Source organism: Rhinolophus ferrumequinum, chromosome 22 (genome assembly GCF_004115265.2).
Source record: "Rhinolophus ferrumequinum isolate MPI-CBG mRhiFer1 chromosome 22, mRhiFer1_v1.p, whole genome shotgun sequence".
NCBI classification, from domain to species: Eukaryota; Metazoa; Chordata; class Mammalia; order Chiroptera; family Rhinolophidae; genus Rhinolophus; species Rhinolophus ferrumequinum.
In genome coordinates, this window is record NC_046305.1 from 21,489,943 (window position 1) to 21,510,614 (window position 20,672).

General features: G+C 34.9%; 1 protein-coding gene across 3 annotated transcripts in view; it reads right to left on the reverse strand.

The window, feature by feature from the left end:
- The window catches only part of LOC117014785 (synaptotagmin-14), a 226,261-nt gene that overhangs the window by 52,811 nt on the left and 152,778 nt on the right, over window positions 1–20,672 (reverse strand). The window contains exons 7-9 of one of the 3 annotated variants that reach the window (XM_033092993.1): window positions 10,742–10,931; window positions 7,962–8,018; window positions 5,002–6,699 (exon numbers count right to left, since the gene is read on the reverse strand). In XM_033092993.1, coding sequence (XP_032948884.1) covers window positions 6,386–6,699; window positions 7,962–8,018; window positions 10,742–10,931 — 561 coding nt within the window. In that variant the 3' untranslated portion in view covers window positions 5,002–6,385. Of the gene's footprint in view, window positions 1–5,001; window positions 6,700–7,961; window positions 8,019–10,741; window positions 10,932–20,672 lie in introns of those variants that run through there. The other 2 variants (XM_033092994.1, XM_033092992.1) reach the window with 2 other exon arrangements.

Consider the following 20,672-nt stretch of genomic DNA (forward strand, 5'->3'; position numbering starts at 1 on the left):
AAATATTCAAATAACCTCATTTTCAAGTGGGTTAATCACAGATCTTTGTTTGGGAAAAAAGAACTTTCAAAATGTAAAATACATTCCTGCAAAATATTGCACCAGAGAAGGAGGTATGACTACATTTGTGATGAGGGAAAATAGAAACGTGGATAAACCTTGTCCACAGCATTCATTTTTAGAGAAAGAGGAGGGCCTGAGGCTGCTATATTAACTTGTTATTTGAAATAAAAGACCCTAAGAAAGAGCAAAGCAATCAAGGAAATAGAGATTAGGGCACAGGTGACAGAAGCAATGCTGCTCCTGGTGAAGAGTCCAGGAATGAAATTTATCTGATGAGAAATGACCATGAAGCCACGTAGGATGATGATAAAAGGCAAGAAAGCTTACTATATATAAAAATGAAAAATACCACCCCCTACAGCTGCTACTATACATTTACTTAAAGGTCAGTCTTACTTCGTTTAGAACAGTGACAGAGACAATATCTCCTCAGACTCTCTCTCTGCCTTATATCTATCACTGACTGTAAAGACAGCTTGGAAGAAAATATGTGAACAATAATCCAAAGGAATTTTCAGGAATCCTAAAACCAGCATAATAGAATTTATTATACCAAGGAACACTTTGAAAAGTTTATGTTGAAGGTTAATGAATGTACAGGAACTCATAATTAAATATCACTTTTAAGTCTTTTCATTAAATATCTTTGTTTTTCAGGAAGCACACATAAGGTCACTAGCACTAACCCTGGTCTTAATCCCATTACTATTTATCACTATCAAACTTAATAAGAGCTAAGCTATGGGCACTGAAACACTGCTGTCAACAATGCTGTGTAATGACCTCAATATTCTCCACCAATAAATCTAGACAGAATTTCCTGGGGAGCTTAATAAAATGTAGCTTCTTGGGTTCCACCCCCGACCAAATGAAAGACTCTGGAGGAGGGGCTTTGGAATATAAATTAAGCCCTGAAAGTAATTCTTGAAACACACCATAGTTTGAGAACCACCGCTTTAAATTTTGCCCTTTTGAGAGAATATGTTCCTTGATGGGAGTCTAATCTGTATTTGTTCTTTAAGACCCAACTTAGGGGTTGTCTTCTCCAGGAAGAATTTTCTGAACTCCATGTTCTGCTCCTCTACTAAACCTGCATCATCCTGTGGCTCTCTTCCTCCCTTGGAATGCAAGCTCCATGAGGGCAAAGACTGTCCAATTTATTATCATCTCTGCATCTGTAGCACTTAGAACAATACAAGGCACATAGTAGGTATTCTTATAAATGTAGGTGAAATGAAGGAATAAATAAAGCCATAAAAATTGAGACACAGGACAGTATTATTAATCTTTTCCATAGGGAATTTAGTTCAATTCAGTATTTATCCTGTGCCTACTATGAATAAGGGGCACATAAAGCTAAGACGAGGCATTAACTACCTCCAAGGGGAATAGATATATGCAATAAAATTAGCTGTAATCTAACTTTAAACCTTAATAATCATAACAAAGTTAAACCCTAATAAAGGGTATAAAAGAAACATAAATAAATAAATTGCAATGAGAACACAAAGGAAGACGAGAGTCTCCTCTCACCACTAATATGGGCAAGATATGTGCTAATGGATACATGCTATCCACTTCACAGGGCACAAAGGTGATCATACACAATTAAAGTATCTTGGATTCCTGAAAGTGGACAAGGACCAGAATAAATTAATACACTTTCAGAATAGAAGTATAGGCTAAAACGACAGAATAAATTAAATCCCCAAGTCTTAAAAAATCAATCATCTACAAATATAACATAAAAGTACCATATGTGTTCTGAGAAGAAAAACAATCTCTAACCTTTTCTTTGTCTTGTATTTCTTTCCGAAGCTCTCTGTTTTTTCCTTCTCTTTTTCTAGTTCTGCCATTCAATTCAAGTGGGTGGATTATTGATGAATATAATGTTGTCCTGTTTTTCTGGCAGCTAGTAAAGAGGGATGCAAATGCAAGATGCATAGTTCATGTTTTAGAGTAATTTATACGTGGGTTCTAATCCTAGTTCTAATCCTAGTTCTACTACTTACTTACTGAATGACCTTGGGCAAGACTGCTTAACCTCTATAAACTGTTGATACTATTCCTTGCCTCATAGTATTGTTGTGAGAATCAAACAAAATAATAAATTATCGTGCTAGACCTTAGTAAATGACAGCAGTTACCATTGTTATTACACATTTTGGTGGGCAAAAATGATGTTTTAAAGTTAATTAAAAAAAAAATACTCCGTGGCATGTTTTAACCTTGTGCTTGATATGTAGTTTGGTTGGTGATAATGACACTGATGGCTACGTCCAGTGTAGGCCATGGGTGAACTGGGGACAGTAAATGGGAAAAAAGTAAGAAATAAAACGTTTTGAGTAATAACCAATTATGTGAAATATCAATGGGAAAAATTGCTACAAATGAATTATCTAGTCTCTGCAGAAAAATGGCAATTTTATGTAAGTGGATTTGTGTGATTTCTATTCACATCTGGATAGAGACCTTCAACCAAATTTGTTGGTGACTACTGTTCTTACTTCATGTAAAATTTACACCTTTGACTAGCTTATCTCAAGTGCACTTGAAAAATTATGATATCATTTGGTCTCCATCTTCATCTTGAAGAACACCCTCAATTCTACGGCCTTTTCCCCACTGGGGCTATCTCACTTTGTAATCCTTGATTACGCTTCTGATTCACTTGATAAGTGAAATGAAAATGATGACAGTGTCAAGAAAATGATTTAACATCTGCACAAGGCTGGATGAAACTGCCTTACCAGGCCCTACCCTTAAACATACGTGTATTAATCAGGGTAGTTTAGATACTTTCTCACTGGTTTTTCTTTTTCAAAATTGTGGCCAATTTATTATTTTTGTCACTAAATACAACATTATTGAGAATTCACTGAGTGTATAATAAGAAAATATACAAGTGGATTTCACACAAAATGTGGACAGTACAGGAGACTAATATTATAGAAGAAAATTTCTGAAAAGTACGAGGATATCATATTAAAATTCTTTACTGATTTCAAGTATATTTTGTTTCCTGGGCAGTAATAAATAACTACATTTTGCAGCTCATTTTAGAGACAAAGTCTGCCACTCCAGGCTCAGGAATTACATGAATGCCAGTCAACTGCCATATTGGACTACCTTGTTTTGTTATAAAACTTAGGAGGTTTTAAGAGAACGGTAAGAAAGTGGGCTGTCTTTCTCAAGTTTCTGAGACAACAGAGACAATACCTATTGCCCACCAGTGGGCCCCTATTTGCTGTAATTACTGTGATATAAGATTGTACCTTTGAGCCTCATGCAAATTCAAGCACACAAAAAAGCAGCAGTACTGTCTTGTAGGTTAGATTCAATAGAGTGAAGTGGGTCTCTTGAACCCCATTTAATCTTTATCTAAAAGAATAGACAAACTTTAGGGAGTAATTACTCTAATTGTGTCAGTCCACAGGATAAATATATATATATATATACTGGGGGTGCCAAAAAAATCTATACAAGTGGACACTTTGGTCAACGTTGTTCAAGCAGTAGTTCACCGTAATCAGAAGTGTCTGTACGCTGATGGTAACCACTTTGAGCACCTCTGTAATTGCAGAAGTCAAACGTGACTTGTATTCGTCTTTTGTTATCGGTATATATTGAGTATTACAATTGCAATACAGTTTTCCTTTCTGAAAATATGTATATATTTTTGGCACCCTATGTGTATGTGTGTAATATATATATATTGCTGTAGAAGAGAATGGCAGCAAATAGCACCCCAAACCAAATATAATTTCCAGCAAATATATAGAGGATAAAAATAATCCATAAACTTCATAAATGTTTTTCTATTTAGTTATCTGAAAAAGCCAGGGCATCTTTATCCTTACATATGTGTGCATGTGTGTGTGGGTGTGTGTGTGTGGGGGGGTGCAGGCATGTGCATGTGTATACAGGTACACATACACATAATTCATAGTCTTTGAGGACTTGGCAGCTGGAATGGAGGTCAGGTCCTTCTTGAAAGTTTCTTAAATTGTTAATTAATTTTTAGGCCATATTGGATTTGATACTTACATGAGGCAAACCTCTAAGGATGTGTCAAAGCACACACACAATTCTGGGCAGAGTCTGAAGAAAGACAGATTTAACAAATAACAACTAGCTAGGTCTTTTCCTCACTGAAGGACAAAGCACCAAGCTGGTTTTATAATGTGTTTGACGAGGCTTTGTTACAGCTACAAATAAGACTAATTTTTTATTATGAAGATCGCAGTTAGCAATGCAGTCAGTTGTTTCAAACCCAGAACCGATACTTGTAGCATCAAATGCCTAAATCTAATTTCTCAGTAAAATCTATATCCCTCTTCAAATCTCCTTCCATATGGCTGCTGAAAATACTTACAAGATATTGTGCCATTTGATTCATGTCCTAACTTTATAACCTAACTCATTTATTAAAACCCTGGAAAGGCTGACTACTATAACCATAAAAGAATGAATTTTCCCCTTTAATGTAACGCTATATAACATACATTTTGAAACTTCATGTCACCCAATCTAGCATTTGTATTTTATCTTATAATTCATGTGTATGAATGCATAGAGCTGCCATTTTTTTAAACTAAGAAAATATTAAGAGTTCACTGTCTTTTTGGATTTCTTTTAAGGCCTTTCAGTACAGCCAAGTTGAAATAATAATATCTATGCATGGTTTTGTTATTATGGTAATAACAAGTTCTAGCTTACAATAATATGTAGTACTTAGTTGTAACTAGGAACAATGACACACTGCTTTTTAGTAACTGGTAAATTGTTTGTTTTTGTCTAGTTTAACTAGAAATTAGAAAGAGAAAAAGAAATATTTTTCATATATATAAAACATTCTATTTAATAAAGTATATGCATAAAATTATATATTAGGTAAGAAGCAAAACTAAAAAGAAAACAGCTTATAATATTCCTGATTAACCAGAGTTCCTAAATATAAAAACAACTAATGAAAATGCATTGCCATTTAAAAAACAGCACATTTTACAACTTGTACATACTTCAGAGGAAATAAAGAACCTGTGACACTGTTCTGAGGAATCTTTACATTTATAAAAATCGAAGGCCTACTTTTGCAAATACAACTTTTAAGCTGTATAAGCAAATTTAACTTACATGAAAGGCACAGGATGACATCACTTGAATGTATCTGTAAATTTCATAAAATCTAGTCACAAGTCACTAGAAACTTCATATGGAATCTCAGAACTGTTTTGAACATGATATTCTGGTTCAAACCGAGAACTGGAGAGTCTTTATATCACAAATACAAATTGAAGTAAAAGTGAAGATTTAGAGAGACAACAGTTTCTTATTTGAATGCTATCTGCTTTATGCAGTGTTGGTTACTAAATACTCAGAGCAGATCATTAAAATTTTCTTTAACTTGAATTGTGTTCAATTTTCAACAGCTTATCTACTATATTTTTTAGTTTGTAAAAATGTATTTGCACATTACTACAATTTGAAAGAGTCAATCATTGAAAGACATTTGAAAGTAAGGTCCTGCTCTATTAGCTTCCTACATTGGAATACAGGAATACAGGAAGTGCTTTCAACAGAAAGTTACAGAGTTCTACAGTACAACCTGTCTAAAAGACTTGCAAGGGACCAGTACAGCGACTTGGTCTCTTTGGATCAGGCAAAAGCAGAGGTAAATGAAGAAATGAGTTTTTAAAAGAACATATTAAAAAAATTTCTTTGTGAAAATGAGATCTTGCTTGCACTTAGATTTAGTGCTACTGAGAAGAACTGAGACACAATGAAACTAAGTGCACAAAGGGAAAATATCTGAAATAAAACAATTTCCAACGTGGCTGAAACCCTTCAACATTAAATATGACTTATGACAGAGTTGGAGAACTACTTTCATTTCAAACACCTGGGACGAGCCAGTCAAAATATGTTTTATGGATAACATGTAGGGTGATGCTAAAACCGTGTTGCAACTAAAAATTCTAATTTAAAAAATCGTTTATAGTTTTGATGTTTCATGAGATGACTGGCTCTTTTGCTAAAGTGAAATGAACTTCAAAAAGCATGTTCTTAAAAATCTGGAGAATTGTTAGCTTAACAACGATGAGATAAGTTTTTCGTTTTCCCCAACAAGCTCTACCAGAGACACATCCTGTCTTCACTTATGTCAGTATTAGATGTTCTTTCCACAGAATTTAAAACATGTTGGTAGAATGAAGATGATTCTTCAAAGAAGAACTCTTCTAATGGTGACTAGGTAAAAATAGTAACGCCGTCATCGGAAATCACGCTGCCTGGGCTTGCAATTGCATGTCTGTCCCACTCATCATGACTCTAGCAGGGCATGCCATCTACACACTTGCTGTCCTTTTGACTCTTTCATTTCAGTCCAGTGATTGAGTTCCTCTTCTCCAGAGCTGTTGAGGCCTAAAGAAATCCAGCCTATCATCTCTTTTCTTTTCATGCTGCGTTTGTTATACACAGACAGTATGAGTGTCACATCAGAGAGCTGAAATAGGGCCACTTGAAAAACAAAAGTCTCCTTGTAGACTGGGTTTGGCTGCCCTCTGCGGATGGAAGTTTTGCATTTGGACATCTCTTGACCCATGGAATTCAGTAGAGTTAATTTAACATATGTATCTACAGAAAAAAACAACATACCACAGATGTCATTTGAAACAAACTAAAAACATCTTTCTTGTAACATTTGCTGAGATTAGGTATTTATACTTTATAAGGATATGGTGTATACCATGTTTAATGGAAATTTAACTAATTCCATTTGGTGTAGATGCTTATAAAAGTGACAGGTACAGAGGATGCTAAGTAGGCAGAAAATCTTTGGGGGGGGTACTCATATCTGAACCTCACTATTTCTATATTCCTGTTAGAATTTAAAGGTATACCTCATACTCCTTCCTCCACCCGCCACCCCACCCTCCTCCTCCCACACCACCCGCGCATCCCCATCCCCATCCCCGTTTAGCTTCACTAAGCAGGACGTCATAGCATTAATCAACACTTAGCAAGCTCCATTAGCCACAACACTGTAAAGCATTCCACTGTGTTTTCAGAGAGTAAGAATAAACAAACAAATAGAAATGAAGGCAAATGGTAAAGAGGAACAGAGGAAGACGAGAATGCAAAGATGACATAAAAACAGCTTAGGATGAAATGTCAAAAAAATCTCTGCATGGATGTGGTTTTTATTTTTGTATTTTAAAAACATTTAAGGGCCAACGTGAAGCCAAATGCATTAAGGGCTCCAAGTTCAGCAAATCAAGTAAAACTTTCTCCTGGTTTCATGCAAGAGTACATTTAATGTGCTTTTAGACACTTAAAATAAGTATTATAGGATTCCTTTTTGGCACAATTCAGTGTCAGACTTTATGTATGGTATCAACTATTTTCATGAATTATATAAAAAAAAACTGATGTGATGTTTAGTGTGCAGAGTGAAACACAACAGTTCATTGCCTGATCATTTGGAAAATAAACCCTCTCTCCAAACAACTCTGTTTTCAAGTTCTTTCGACTCATGCAAGTGACCTTCAGCATGTTGATCCATCATGTGTACTTCGTATCAAAATTTCAATTCATTTTAATGAAAATTACAGTATTTCTCATGAAGTAACTATTTCTGTTGTATGAATCAAAATATAATGAATGAAAAATAAAACCTTTAATTTAAAAAGTTTTGCTTGTTTTACAGATACTCTGAATACCATCATCCATAATCAGAGATAAATTCTAAGTTAGTTTTATTTAAAGTACCACAGATAATAAATGTGCATTTTTTTTTTTGAAACCAACATGGTGGACAGCTTCACTGCTGGCAAGTTTTAGGGTATTTTGTTTTCGCATGAAAAGACAACATCCAATTAGCCTCTACAGGAACTCACCTCGGATTATATAAACCTGTCCACCTATCAAGTGTTTTAGACAACAGAACAGTCCATCTGACAACAGGGGGTGGAAAGCAGTAAAAGAAATAATGACCAGATGTCAATTGTTGGGTGAAAGAGGGTCAAAGGTTAGAATTAAAGAGGAAACACTGTTCACTGGAGTGGAAAACACAAAACTTTAGCATTTTAATTCAGGTAGAGGGTTGAACAAAAGGGTTGTTGGGTAAAATTCATGGAATGAGAATTTTTAAGGTCACTGTGTAATCTTAAACAAAAATTACACTGTTTTAAAGGGGGACATCTTTATAATGATATTCTTTTGGTCTAAAGCACATTGAAATAGAATCATGCAAATTACCAGACTATAAAAGACTGAATACAAGTCATTATAGGATCACTATTATTATGCTAAATGTTAAAGTTTATCCATGCAATATTTAATATTTTTAATATTTCAAATGCTTTTATTACTCTCAATATAATAGAAAACTAAGTTATACAAAATAAAATAGAACTATCATTTGCTCTTGAATATTGCCATTGTTTCTTTGGATAAAAATTGGATTAAAACACAGCTCAAAGCTTAGAACCCAGGTATATATAAAGGGTCACAATCTTATATAATATATACAGTATAAAACAAACTGATAAAACTGTCTTATGTTTTACTTTATAAATACTTCATGTAATTAATTTTAATGTCAACTTATATTTACTGACTAGCTACCTCCCAGCTAACCATCCTGATACTGAAGATTTAATTCTAAAATAATGGAAATTGCTATAACCTACTCGTTACGAGTAAAACCTGAAAGACCTACTTCACGTTGTGGATGCTAATCTTTCAACCTGTTTATTATTCACCCCTGCCTCTACTCCCTTCCCTTCATTTTAGTTCTCATTAGTGTTTCTCTGTTTCTATCACAGTGGATAGAACAAGGGCAGATAGGCAAACATATTTCATTCTGCTCCTTTTTAGCATCTCAAGTTAACTATGTGTCAAAAAATTAAGCTATTTGCTAAAGCAGGATTGGCAAACTGATAGCTTGTGGCTAAACGCAACCCCAAATAATATTTTGTTTCTCTGTCTCAGTGTTCAAAACCTTTTTGAATCTGAACTTCTTAAGGCAGGCTGTGCACACTTGCATTTGTCAGGCCTCCATGCTTATTTTTAATCTACACATTTTGCTTATTTAAGTTACTTCTCAGGCCATTTGAGTTTGCATTCTAAGTGTGTATTAATGAAGATAACCAAGTCACACTGTTTATTCTAGTAATTGCTTTTTGCCTCCCTCTGAATTTTCCCTTCTGAAAAGAGAAAGGGGACAATGGTAATTCCATCCTTCTTTCATGCTCCTTTATCTGATCTGAGTCTCACAGTTACCCTGTGAGAGACACAACCATAATTTTACATACAAGGAAACAGACTTAGGGGAGTTAAGGCACTTGTCCAAGGGTAGAAATATAAATATAGTTTTGGCCTTCTGACTTTTTAAAGTTTTTTAAAATTTTATTAATTTAAGTGTGTTTTCCCAGGACCCATCAGCTCCAAGCAAAGCAGTTGTCTCAATCTGGTTGTGGAGGGCGCAGCCCATAGTGGCCCACGTGGGGATCGAACCGGCAACCTTGTTGTTAAGAGCCCTTCACTCTAACCAACTGAGCTAACCAGCTGCCCCAGGCCTTCTGACTTTTAATTCAGTGATAGATACATTCCGTGATGCATGTAAAAAGCAAGGTTTCCAAAACTACTTAGGGCAAACCACGTATGTTTTTATTTATGACTTTTCACTTTGAAGAAAGAATTTTTAGGACATTTACAAGTAAAGTTAATTTAATTCAGGGATGGAAAAAGTTTCCCCTCCTTCAAGAACTATTTGATACCTGGAGTAAAAGATTGCTTTGAGAAAGTCAGTGAGAAATCTTTAAAGAAATTGAAGGTGGCCATTATTATTCAAGATTTCCTTTCAGATTTTTACTTGGGGAATTCACAGCTTTAATTTTAGAGAAGTATAAAGAAGCTGCCACTTTCCTAGTATATGTCTACAGATATAAACCAACAGTTTGGGAGGTATATTGGGTGGTAATTTATCTGTACTCCCATAACTTATCCACACCCCGGAGCTGGGAGAGAGATAAGGAGATAGAAGAGTGAGAGACACATGGCAGGTTTACCGCCTGGCATTCCCTTCTCAGCCTTTAGGGTAAGTATCAAACTATTCTTTGTTCTGTTTGTCTGGGTAGAGGCAAAGCACATTCCCTTTAGGAAAAGACTCTGGTGGCAGTGTGGATTTATCATTTAGAGGAGGAAAAATGTGAAGAAACAGTTTCTTCTTAAATTGTTATGTGAGAAAAGAAGGAAAAATATAGAAGTTTATACATTATTTCATAGTACTGCATGCAGACAGAAAATACAACATTCATCTCCAGGTAACAACAGTAGCTATAAGCATTCCTGATTATATTTGTGGAATAGTGTTAACTTAAACCCTGTAACTTTGTCTGACATTAGAAGGTAACAGCTATGATAGGAATAATTTATTCTGCTGACACCATGAAAAATTAATTAAAATTCTTGTCACCTTACAATTAATATTTTGAATTTCAAATTTTTCTACTTCCCAAGTGACTGGAAATAGAAAACATAACACAGATTAGCTGATGATTATTCCATTTCATTTTGATCGGTTAAGGCTAAATGATAGGATTGAAGCCCCTAACACTGAAAGTCTCATAAGTGCAGAAAACGTTAGAATGAAAAAAGATTTTTTTTCACTCACTGGGTGGTCTGTTTGCTGCCAAGTTTTTGAAGTGGCTGCCTTTTATGACTTCTGCTGATAGTCTTCCAGTTGTGGCATTATAAAGCAGGCCAATGAGAATTTCTGGAACTGAGCCGTGTTCAAGAGAATGACACGAGGATGTACTTTCACTACAGGATACTTCTGACATGCTCATTTGGGAGTCGCAGCCCTGTAATCAAAAGTGGAATCTTTATAGTATTTTGTAAAAAAGATACCTTGCTAATGCCATGTTTATTGGAATTAGGCAGGTAAATCACAATAAAGACCAGAGTTGCAAGTAAAATACCCAAAACACTAGATTAGAAACGTTGTTCTTAGCATATTTTAGTCCCTGGACTTAGCAGTCGAAGAAATAATAGGAGATGAGAAGGTTTCATAAATCCCTTCATATTTATATGCAAATCAGAGAAGATACATTTCTTAACCCATAGGTGTTAATGAACTATTTTCTGAATGTAAAAAAATTGTTGTTTAAAGACTTACTGACCTTGAAAGACTGACACAGATTTAGACTCAATTACATTAAATGTAAATGTCTTAACTGTGTCTTTAAAGACAAAGACTGGCATACTTTGATTAAATAAATAAGATAAAACAATTTTCCATTTATAAACCAATATGTAAAACCCAGAGATAGAGAAAGTTGAAAAGGATGGGAAAATATTTACCATGCAAACAATAACCAAAAGAAAATTGGTGTAGCTACATTAGTATCAAGCGAAGATTAGCTTTAAGGCAATAACCATCACTTAGAGATAAAGATACACTCAATACTGATAACACTTTCAATTTACCAGGAACATAAAATAATTTCAAATTTGCATGCATTTAATAACATGGGCTCAAAATACAGAAAGCAAAATTTTCAGAATTAGAAAAAGAAACAGGTAAATTCACAACCAGTGGGGACTTCACAGCACACTGCTTTCAGTAACTGACCAAATAGACAAATAAATGCAGTAAGGATATAAAAGATTTGAATATCACAAATCTTCTGACCTAATGGTATTAATAATATGTAGAACACCATATATACCTTACAGACTATACATTTTCTGAAGCTCACAGTGGAATTTTTACAAAAATAAAGCAAATAACAATGAATTTCAAATGATGGAAATCATTCAGAATATGTTTTTGAATCAAGTAGAAATCCAAGCTATCTTCCAGGGAAGAAAAAAATCCCTATATGTTGGAAATTAAGGATACACTTCTAAATAACCCATGTGTAACCAAATAATAATTAAAATAAGTTATTTGAAAAGACTACTAAAAAATAAACACTGGAGAGTCCAACTAAGGGGAAAAAAAAAAAGAGAGAAGGCCCAAATAACAAATATAAAGAATGAAAAATGAGACATCACTACATATTCTACAGATCATAAAAAGATAAAAGGATAGTATGAACAGCTTCCTTCAAATAGATTTGGTATTTTTATAAAATAGACATATTCCTAGAAAACTATAAATAACCAAAATGGACACAAGAAGAAATAGAGTATCTAAAAAGTCTTATAGAAGAAGTCGAATTTGCAATGAAAAACCTTTCCAAAACAAACAACAAACGAAACTAAAAAACTTTAGCTAGATGGCTTCACTAGTGAATTCCAATGAAATGCTAGTCTTATCCAAACTCTTTCAGGTAGTAGGGAAGGAAGAAACACACCCTAGTTTCAAGAACCTAACACAACCTTCAAACTGAAACCTGAAAAAGATATTATAAAAAAAGTACAGGGTTTTCTCATGCATGAACTTAGATTCAAAACCCTTAATAACGATGAACAAACTAAATCTAACAACCCGTAACATCACACTTAGTAGAAAAAAATTTCAATGTGTCCCCCTTTGAAATTGGGAATGACAATGATGGCAACTGTTACCACTTTCAGTAACACTAGTGGAGATCCCAGCCTATGGAAGTCCTAGCCTTACTAAAGGCAACAAAATGAACTAAAAGATATAATGACTGGAAGAGGAGGAGATGAAACTGTCATCATGTGCAGATTATGTAATTATGCACACGTGAAATCTAAACAAGTCTGCAGACGAGTTACAGTTGCACACAAACATAAAAATTTAAAATCCATACATTGCTGAACATCAACAAATCTGAAAATAATATTTATTTTACTTTAGGGTTTACTAGAATATAACATATAAAATATCTAGGAATAAATATAACAAATGATATGCAAAGCCTCTGTACAGAAAATTAGAATATTACTGAGAGATATTTAAAAGTACATATACTATTTTAACATATTAAAAGGCTCAATTTTCTAATATTCTCTGTAAATTGATTCAAATTGATACAATCACAATCAAACTCTCAACAGATTTCTTTGTGGAGTTTGACAAGCTAATTCTACAATGTATGTGGTATAGACATCCCATGGAATATTATTCAGCCTTAAAAAAGAAGGAAATACTGCCAAATGTGACAATATGGATGAACCCGGAGGACATTATACTAAGTGAAATAAGCCATTCATCGAGAAATACTACATGATTCCACTTACATGAGGTATCTAAAATAGTAACACTCATTGAAGCAAAGAATAGAATGACAGCTACCCGGGGCTGGGTGGAGGGAAAAATGGAAAGTTGTGTTCAGTGGGTACAAAGTTTCAGTTACGTAAGACGAATCATTCTAGAGATCTGCTATAACCTATCGATAATATTGTGCTGTACACTGAGGAATGTGTTCAAGGGAGACATCATGGTAAATGTTCTAACCACAAGAAAAATAATAAAATAAAATATACAAGATACGAGGCCCTGCTCTGGTACCAAAATTTATTCTTATATAAGCTCTATCATTTAAGACAGTGTGACAAAAACAATGTAAAACACACTAAAAGACTAGAAAGCCCACAAATTAATCTAATATATAGACACTTAATTCACAACAAAGGTGAAAGTACCAAGCAGTGGGGAAAGGATAATTTTTAAAATAAACAGTGGTAGAACAATGGATTATCCACACAGAAATAAATGAAAATTAACCCCTGCCTAAAAACATGCCAAAAACTCAATTCTGGATCTAAATATAAAACATAAAATGAAAAATCTATACATTAACATAGGGTACTATATTCATGATTTCAGGGTAAGGAAAGACTTCCTAAAGAGGACACAAAAGCATTATTCATAAAGAAAAAGTTTGGTGAATCTGACAATATTATAATTAAGAATTTCTGAGGTTCAACAGAGACTTTTAGGATGGTAAAAAGGCAAACAACCAAGTGGGAGAAGAGGTCTGTAATACATATAGTTCCATAATTAGCTCAAATTCAGAATATGTCAAGAACACCTACAAATCAATAAGAAAAAGACAACACAATATACAAACAGTTAGACACTTGAACCAACACGCTCATAAAACAATGGCCAATAAATATATGAAATGATGCCCAACTTCATTAGTAATCAAAGGAATGGAAATTAAAACCATTGAGGTAATACCACACAGTAAATAAATGGGTTAAATGGTGAGGCCATAAAGCAATGGGAATACTCACATTCCTCTGGTGGTAAAGTGATAATGGCTTTTAAAAAATGTTAAAAATACACATACCTTATGACCTGGCAATTCCACTCCTATATATATACCCATTAGACATATGTGCAGTGTTTATCAAGACACATACAAAGGAATGTCCATGTCAGTATTATTTATAATGGCCCCAACAGCAGAATGGATAAATAATTTGTGGTGAGTTCATACGACACAGCAACTATACTGTACATCCAATCTATATACACCATACAGCAATAAAAACTAACTATAACTATATTTACAAACATGATTTTGTGGAAAAATGCTGAACCTAAAAGGATACTTAGCTGTATCCTTTCATTTATGTAAATTTCAACAACAAGATGAAAACCAAAAACCAAAGACCAGGCAAAACTAAGCCATAGTATTTCAGAAGCATGAATAGGTGGTAAAACTATAAAGTAAGCAAGAAAGTGATCAATATAAAAGTTAAAATTGTGGTTAACTCCAAGGGGTGGGGAGAGAAGGGCATGCTGGAGTCTTCTGGGGATAATGGTAGTTTTATTTCTTGACCAGGATGGCAGGTACATGGGTTGTGTATTTCCACTTTTTCGTACTTTTCTAATGTTCTGGGTTTTACACACACACACAAAAGGTTTAATGAAAGAATTACATGATACAAGGATATAATATATACAAATTAACATACAGTGATGAAAACAAATATTTAGGACTTTCTCAAGGGATTTACGCCATGAGTTAAAAAAAAAAGACTGTAATACTATTTTTATAAGACTTTCAGATTTAAAAATTTTTAGATTTAGATTTTAAAAAATGTTTTATGCAAATCTTCAAGTTTGAATTTACTGTTGGCTCTATGAGTGATGAAGGAGAATTAATACATACCTAGGAACTGGATTAACTCACTGGATTAATATTCAGAGGGATAAAATCATATTTTCAAATTTAACGCTAAACCATAGAGGAGAAAGCCAAAAGGAACATACATCTCATATTCATAAATCATGGGTACACAAAGCACATAGCTTGGTATGTTTGCATGACAGTTGGAGGAGAAAACATAATTTTAGTAAGTTTCAATTAGGATATATCATTACTTAAGAAAATCGTGTCAGAAACATGCTGGCACACATTTGGTGCACTTGCTACATCAGGCTATTGAACTAGCGGCATCTGTTAGACTACTGTGAAATACATTTTTCATAATATAGTATTTTTCACCTTAACCTACTGTCAGATAATAAGATGTGAACTGAGTATTTTCTTATCAACACAGATGTCATATTGCCAATTTGGGGCAACAAAGTGATGTCCCAGGAAAGTCCTGGGAAAGGTCTGTCTTGATTTCAAGCCCAACAGGAGAGCAAGAGTGTTCACACTCCACCTTAGTAAGTTCGTTGAAATACAATAGTGTTTAACAGAAGAAAAAACTATGGTCCAAAAGGGTTCATTATGAATTTATACCTTAGGAAAAGTGCTAATCTCGCGGCGTTTCCACTGCCATCAGTGAAACTGCCGATCCAGGACGGTGTCAGTGTGGCATCTGAGGGGATCCCTGAGCACAACCAAAGCAGCACACAATAGCTCACACAGAGTAACTGCAGTAAAGACAAATTAAATACAGGTACGATATGCTCCAGTGGCATCTTTCCTCTGACTATTCCTCAGGGCATGCTGCTCCACTCGCTGTGTATTCAGGACTCGCTATCTACTCTCTTTGCAGACCCCATCATTAATTTATAATGAGGGCTTGCCTAGGCGGCAGCAACTGCAGGTGATTAACCCAAAGTCAAACAGATCCCAATCATAATTAGGTCTACTTACAGGAATAGTCCTACTGGCTCCCCAAAGTAAAAGTGTAATTTTTTTCCTATCAAACATAATATTTTTTCTTTTTAGCACGTCCTCTCCCTGAGTCTTCTGCCCTAGGGTGAAAGACTATTAGCAATTCTGTGAAAATAGAAAAAAACGAATTTTTCAGAGAAACGACTAAACTCTATGTAACCTGTACCATAAGCAGAATTAGTGCGTGTGCGCCATTACAGGTCCTTAATGGTGCTAACAGGTTAAAATCAGGTGGAAACTTGTAAACATAGAGAAAAACACGGGATGAAAAATACAAAGGAACTCCTCTTAAAGTAACTATCTGGACACTAAACTGATTTCACCTTCCTTCACCTATACTGACCTTCCTTTCACCTTCACCTACACTCAATATTTTTAAGGTAAAACTGAACTGTGCAACAATTGCTGTGAGTTTAATAGTTTCTGTTCAATTTATTTTCATTGTGGCTGGAAGATATCCTCTGCTTTTTAATTTATTTTACACATGAAACACTTCCGTTAGACTTTTCTGACGAGGTGCGATGAGGACACAGAGAGTGCTAAGGTAGCAGGAGAGAAGCCACTCACCGCCGCGTGGGAGCTGGCGGTAATGGAGAGTTTCATTTCCCGCAGCAGGGCTCCTTCCTCAGAGCCTTTTCCTAGCCCCAAGGCACTGAGCATGTATCAGGCTAGGTAAGGAAGAGATAACTAGAGGCAATTCCAGGAAAGAGAAAACAAGAATTGTGGAACTGCAGCAAATCTTGTCCCCCCTTCCACCCTACTTTCTCCCTAACCCAATGTAAAGGAGAGCCATTTTGTATTTTGGTAGCTGTAAAAACCTCAGGTGACTCTAAAGGATAACTTACTGGGGTGAGCAGGGCATGGTTGGATAGTTTACATTTCAGAGTGGTACTGGAGTCAGGATACTTGTGTTTGCAAGCAACAGAATATCCAACTTTAACTGGCCTAAGCAATACAAGGGAATCCACTGGCTTATGGAACACCAGAACTAGTACACGCAGCTTCAGGTACTCACTGATCCAGGCCTCAATCTGTGTCCCTAGGAACCAGTTCTCCTCCATTTCTCAGGTTTGTTTCCCAAACTTGTGTTATTCTCAGGTAGACGCTTCCCTCCTAGTTGCCAGATAGTTTTCAGCAGCTCGGTGTTGTAGGAAAGAGGAAGATAGCATCCTGATTGCTCCAACCAAAACCCCAGAACTGGCTACTAAGGGCCAGCAGCTTTAATGCCAGGGCTTTGGAATAAAATCACTTCATCAGAAGTACAGGAGCAGGTTGGTATCCCAAGCAAAATACTGTGGCCACAAGAAGATATGGATGCCAGGCAGAAGAAACGGACGTCTACTACAGAGCCCATTCAACTGGGTGGTCTGTCCCTGCTTTTCTCCCCTTGGCCGTCAGCGAGGACTATTGCCCACCTTACTAAGGAGCTGGCAATGTTGCTGCCATCGCTCCAACTGTGACTACTTCCCTCACACTCTCTGTGGCTTTGGTCTGCAGCCATTAGCCTTTCAAGAGCCAATGACGAGGAAAAGATGATTCAGTGAACAGAGCTCTGACATTCAGGTTAGGTATCAGATAGTGGGGGAAAAGGTAGAAAATTCTCACTTTCTCTTTCATAAAGAAAGTTTTTTTCATGTTAACATGGAAAACTGAAGGTACTGTTAAGATTTAAGATATTAAAAAATTAATAGTGAAACAAACAAAATATTTTGTATTACCAATATTTGACTACAGCACCATGTAGAAATGATCCTGAAAAATTCCAGCTCTGATCAAAATTTGTGTATTATATACTCGAATAAGTGTATGCATGTGTGTACATATATGGGGGTTCCCAAAAATGTATACATATTTTAAGAAAGAAAAATTGTAATAAAATTGTAATACTCAATATATACCAATAACAAAAGATGAATACAAGTCATGTTTGACGTCTGCAATCACAAGAGGTGCTCAAAGTGGTTCCCATCAGCATCCAGATCTGATTACAGCGAACTACTGCTTGAGCAACGCTGACCAAAGTGTCCACTTCTATACATTCTTTTGGCACCTCTGATATGTATGTTATGTGAGAGATAGATATATAATATTATCTCTGTATTCAATATGAACATATTTAATTTGTGTTTCTGCATATATGATTGTGAGATATTTATAAAGTTTATAAATTTTTCTCATACTCTCAAATAACTCCTATACCATATAAGCTATTTCAGAAAATGAAAAAAGCAAAAGCACCCAACTTATCTTTTGAGACTTGTGTAATTTTGACACCAATTAGACAAGAACATAAGAAAAAAATCATAAACCAATCCCACTTATAAACATATATGTCAAAATTCCAAATTAAGCACCGTTAAAATGATTTCAGTAAAATACACATATGCACATACACACACATATATAAACACACATACATACATATATATATTTTTTCCCCATCAAATACATATTACTCCAGGAGAGTTATATGTTCATTGAAGTTGGGTAAAACTTCCCTTTGAAACCCAACCATCTTTTTTTCTTTTTCTCTTTTCTTTATGAGAATCTTTTTGACTACTGATTGAATTTCTTTAGTGGTTAAAAAGTTTTAATATATTTATTATTCCTAAATCACTTTTTAGAAATTTACATATTTAAAAAAATTGCTAATTTCATCGAAGTTTCAAATTTTTTCCTAGTGTTATTCTCTGTATGATTTTGACATTTCCACTGAATTGATGATTATGTCCTCCTTTTCACTTAACATACTTTTTCTTTTTCTTTCCTGATCAATATCTCCAGGGGTTTATGTGTTTTTAGCAATAATTTCAAAAAACCAGCTTGTTTTTGTTAAACCTTTTTACTGTTTTTCTCTCATTAATTTCTTTGTTTCCCTTTTCTAACTTGAGTTGAAGAATGTTTAGCTCATCGATCTGCATTCTTATCTTCTTACAAATATAGTTAAAGACATACATTTCCTTATAATACTGTGATAGCGGTACCCCGCAAATTTAATAGTGTTTTCATTTTGTTTGATTCTAAATGTTTCTAATTCCCATTATGCTTTCTTCTCTCATGATGAGTTAATTTAGAAAGTTTTTTGTTTGAATATCCAAATACATAGGTTCGGGTCACGGGCGTGGTAGAGGCCTGCCTCTTTGACCTTAACCTCCTCCTACTATTCTACTCCTCAGTCATGGAGGAGTTTAAGCTAAAATGGCCTCCTTGCTATCACCTGAAAACAACACACATACACCCTGGGCTCTCAGGCTTGTCTGTTCCATCTGCTAGCAATGTTCTTTCCCCAGAGAATCATACGGCTAACTCCTCATCTCTTCCAAGTCTTTGCTCACATGTTACATTCCCAGAGAACTTTACCCTGACCTCTTACTTAAATTTACATTTCCTTTCCCACTCCCATTCTTGATCCTACTTGCCATTTCTTCCTTGCCCCCCACCCCGTAATACTTTTAATCTCATATATCGTATACTTATTGTATTTATTATGTTTACGTATCTCTTTCTTTTCCCCTAATGAAGTAAATTCCATGCAGGTCAAAATCGGTTTCTGTTTTTCATTAATATACCGTAAATAACTAGTACAATGTCTGGCATGCAGTATGTATGTGTGCAACAGGTATTTGTTGAATGAACTTCTAATTGCATTGCAATGTGGTCAAAGAATGAAGTTTATATGATATAGATTTTTTGATATTTGTGGAGACTTCCTTTGTGGCCTAGCATATGGTTGTCATTTGAAACTGTTCTACACATGCTTATATTTATTAAGTAGAAGTTTCACATATATCCATTAAATCAAACTTGTTAAGTGTTACTCAAACCTTCCATATCCTTACTAGTATTTTTCTGCTTGATCTGTCTCTGTATATTTAGATTTTTCTACGTTTAACAATCTTTTGGCTCATCATCACTTCTTACATCTCATTCTCATTTCCTTCTTTTGAATTCAATGTTCTTCTGATAAAAGTATATGCTGTGGTACTTACTCGTATTTCAGCAACGATGTACAAGTGATAAACTCTCTTGATCTTTACTGGAAAATACCTGGAGTTTGCCTTCTCCCCGAGGTGATAATTTAGGTGGCTATAATAGTCTAAGTTGGCAGCTCGTTTGCCTCAGCACCTCAAAGATATTATACCCCTGCCTTCTGGTCTTTGAGGCTGTTGAGAGACCTTCTGTTAGACAAATTGTTGCTCCCTTGTATCTTCTCTGTGGTTACTTTTTTCATTTTGTCTTTGGTATTTCATCCTCTCCCTGTAATTTTTATAGGTGTGGATTCGTTTTGATAATCCTGCTTAGGGCCTGTGCTTTCTCAGTCTGATAATCTATGTATTTCTAATGTTGCCTCTCATTTTCTCTAGTCTCTCATTCGGGAGTTCTTTTAAGAAAATACACTAACATTCTCATTCCACCCTCCATTCTCTTTACCCTCTTATTCATTTTCTTCATCGATTCTATTTTTAAGGACTCTATTTTTCATTCTAGAAGTTCCATATGGTCATTATTTAAATCTGCCTCTTTTCCCATATTGTCATGTTTTCT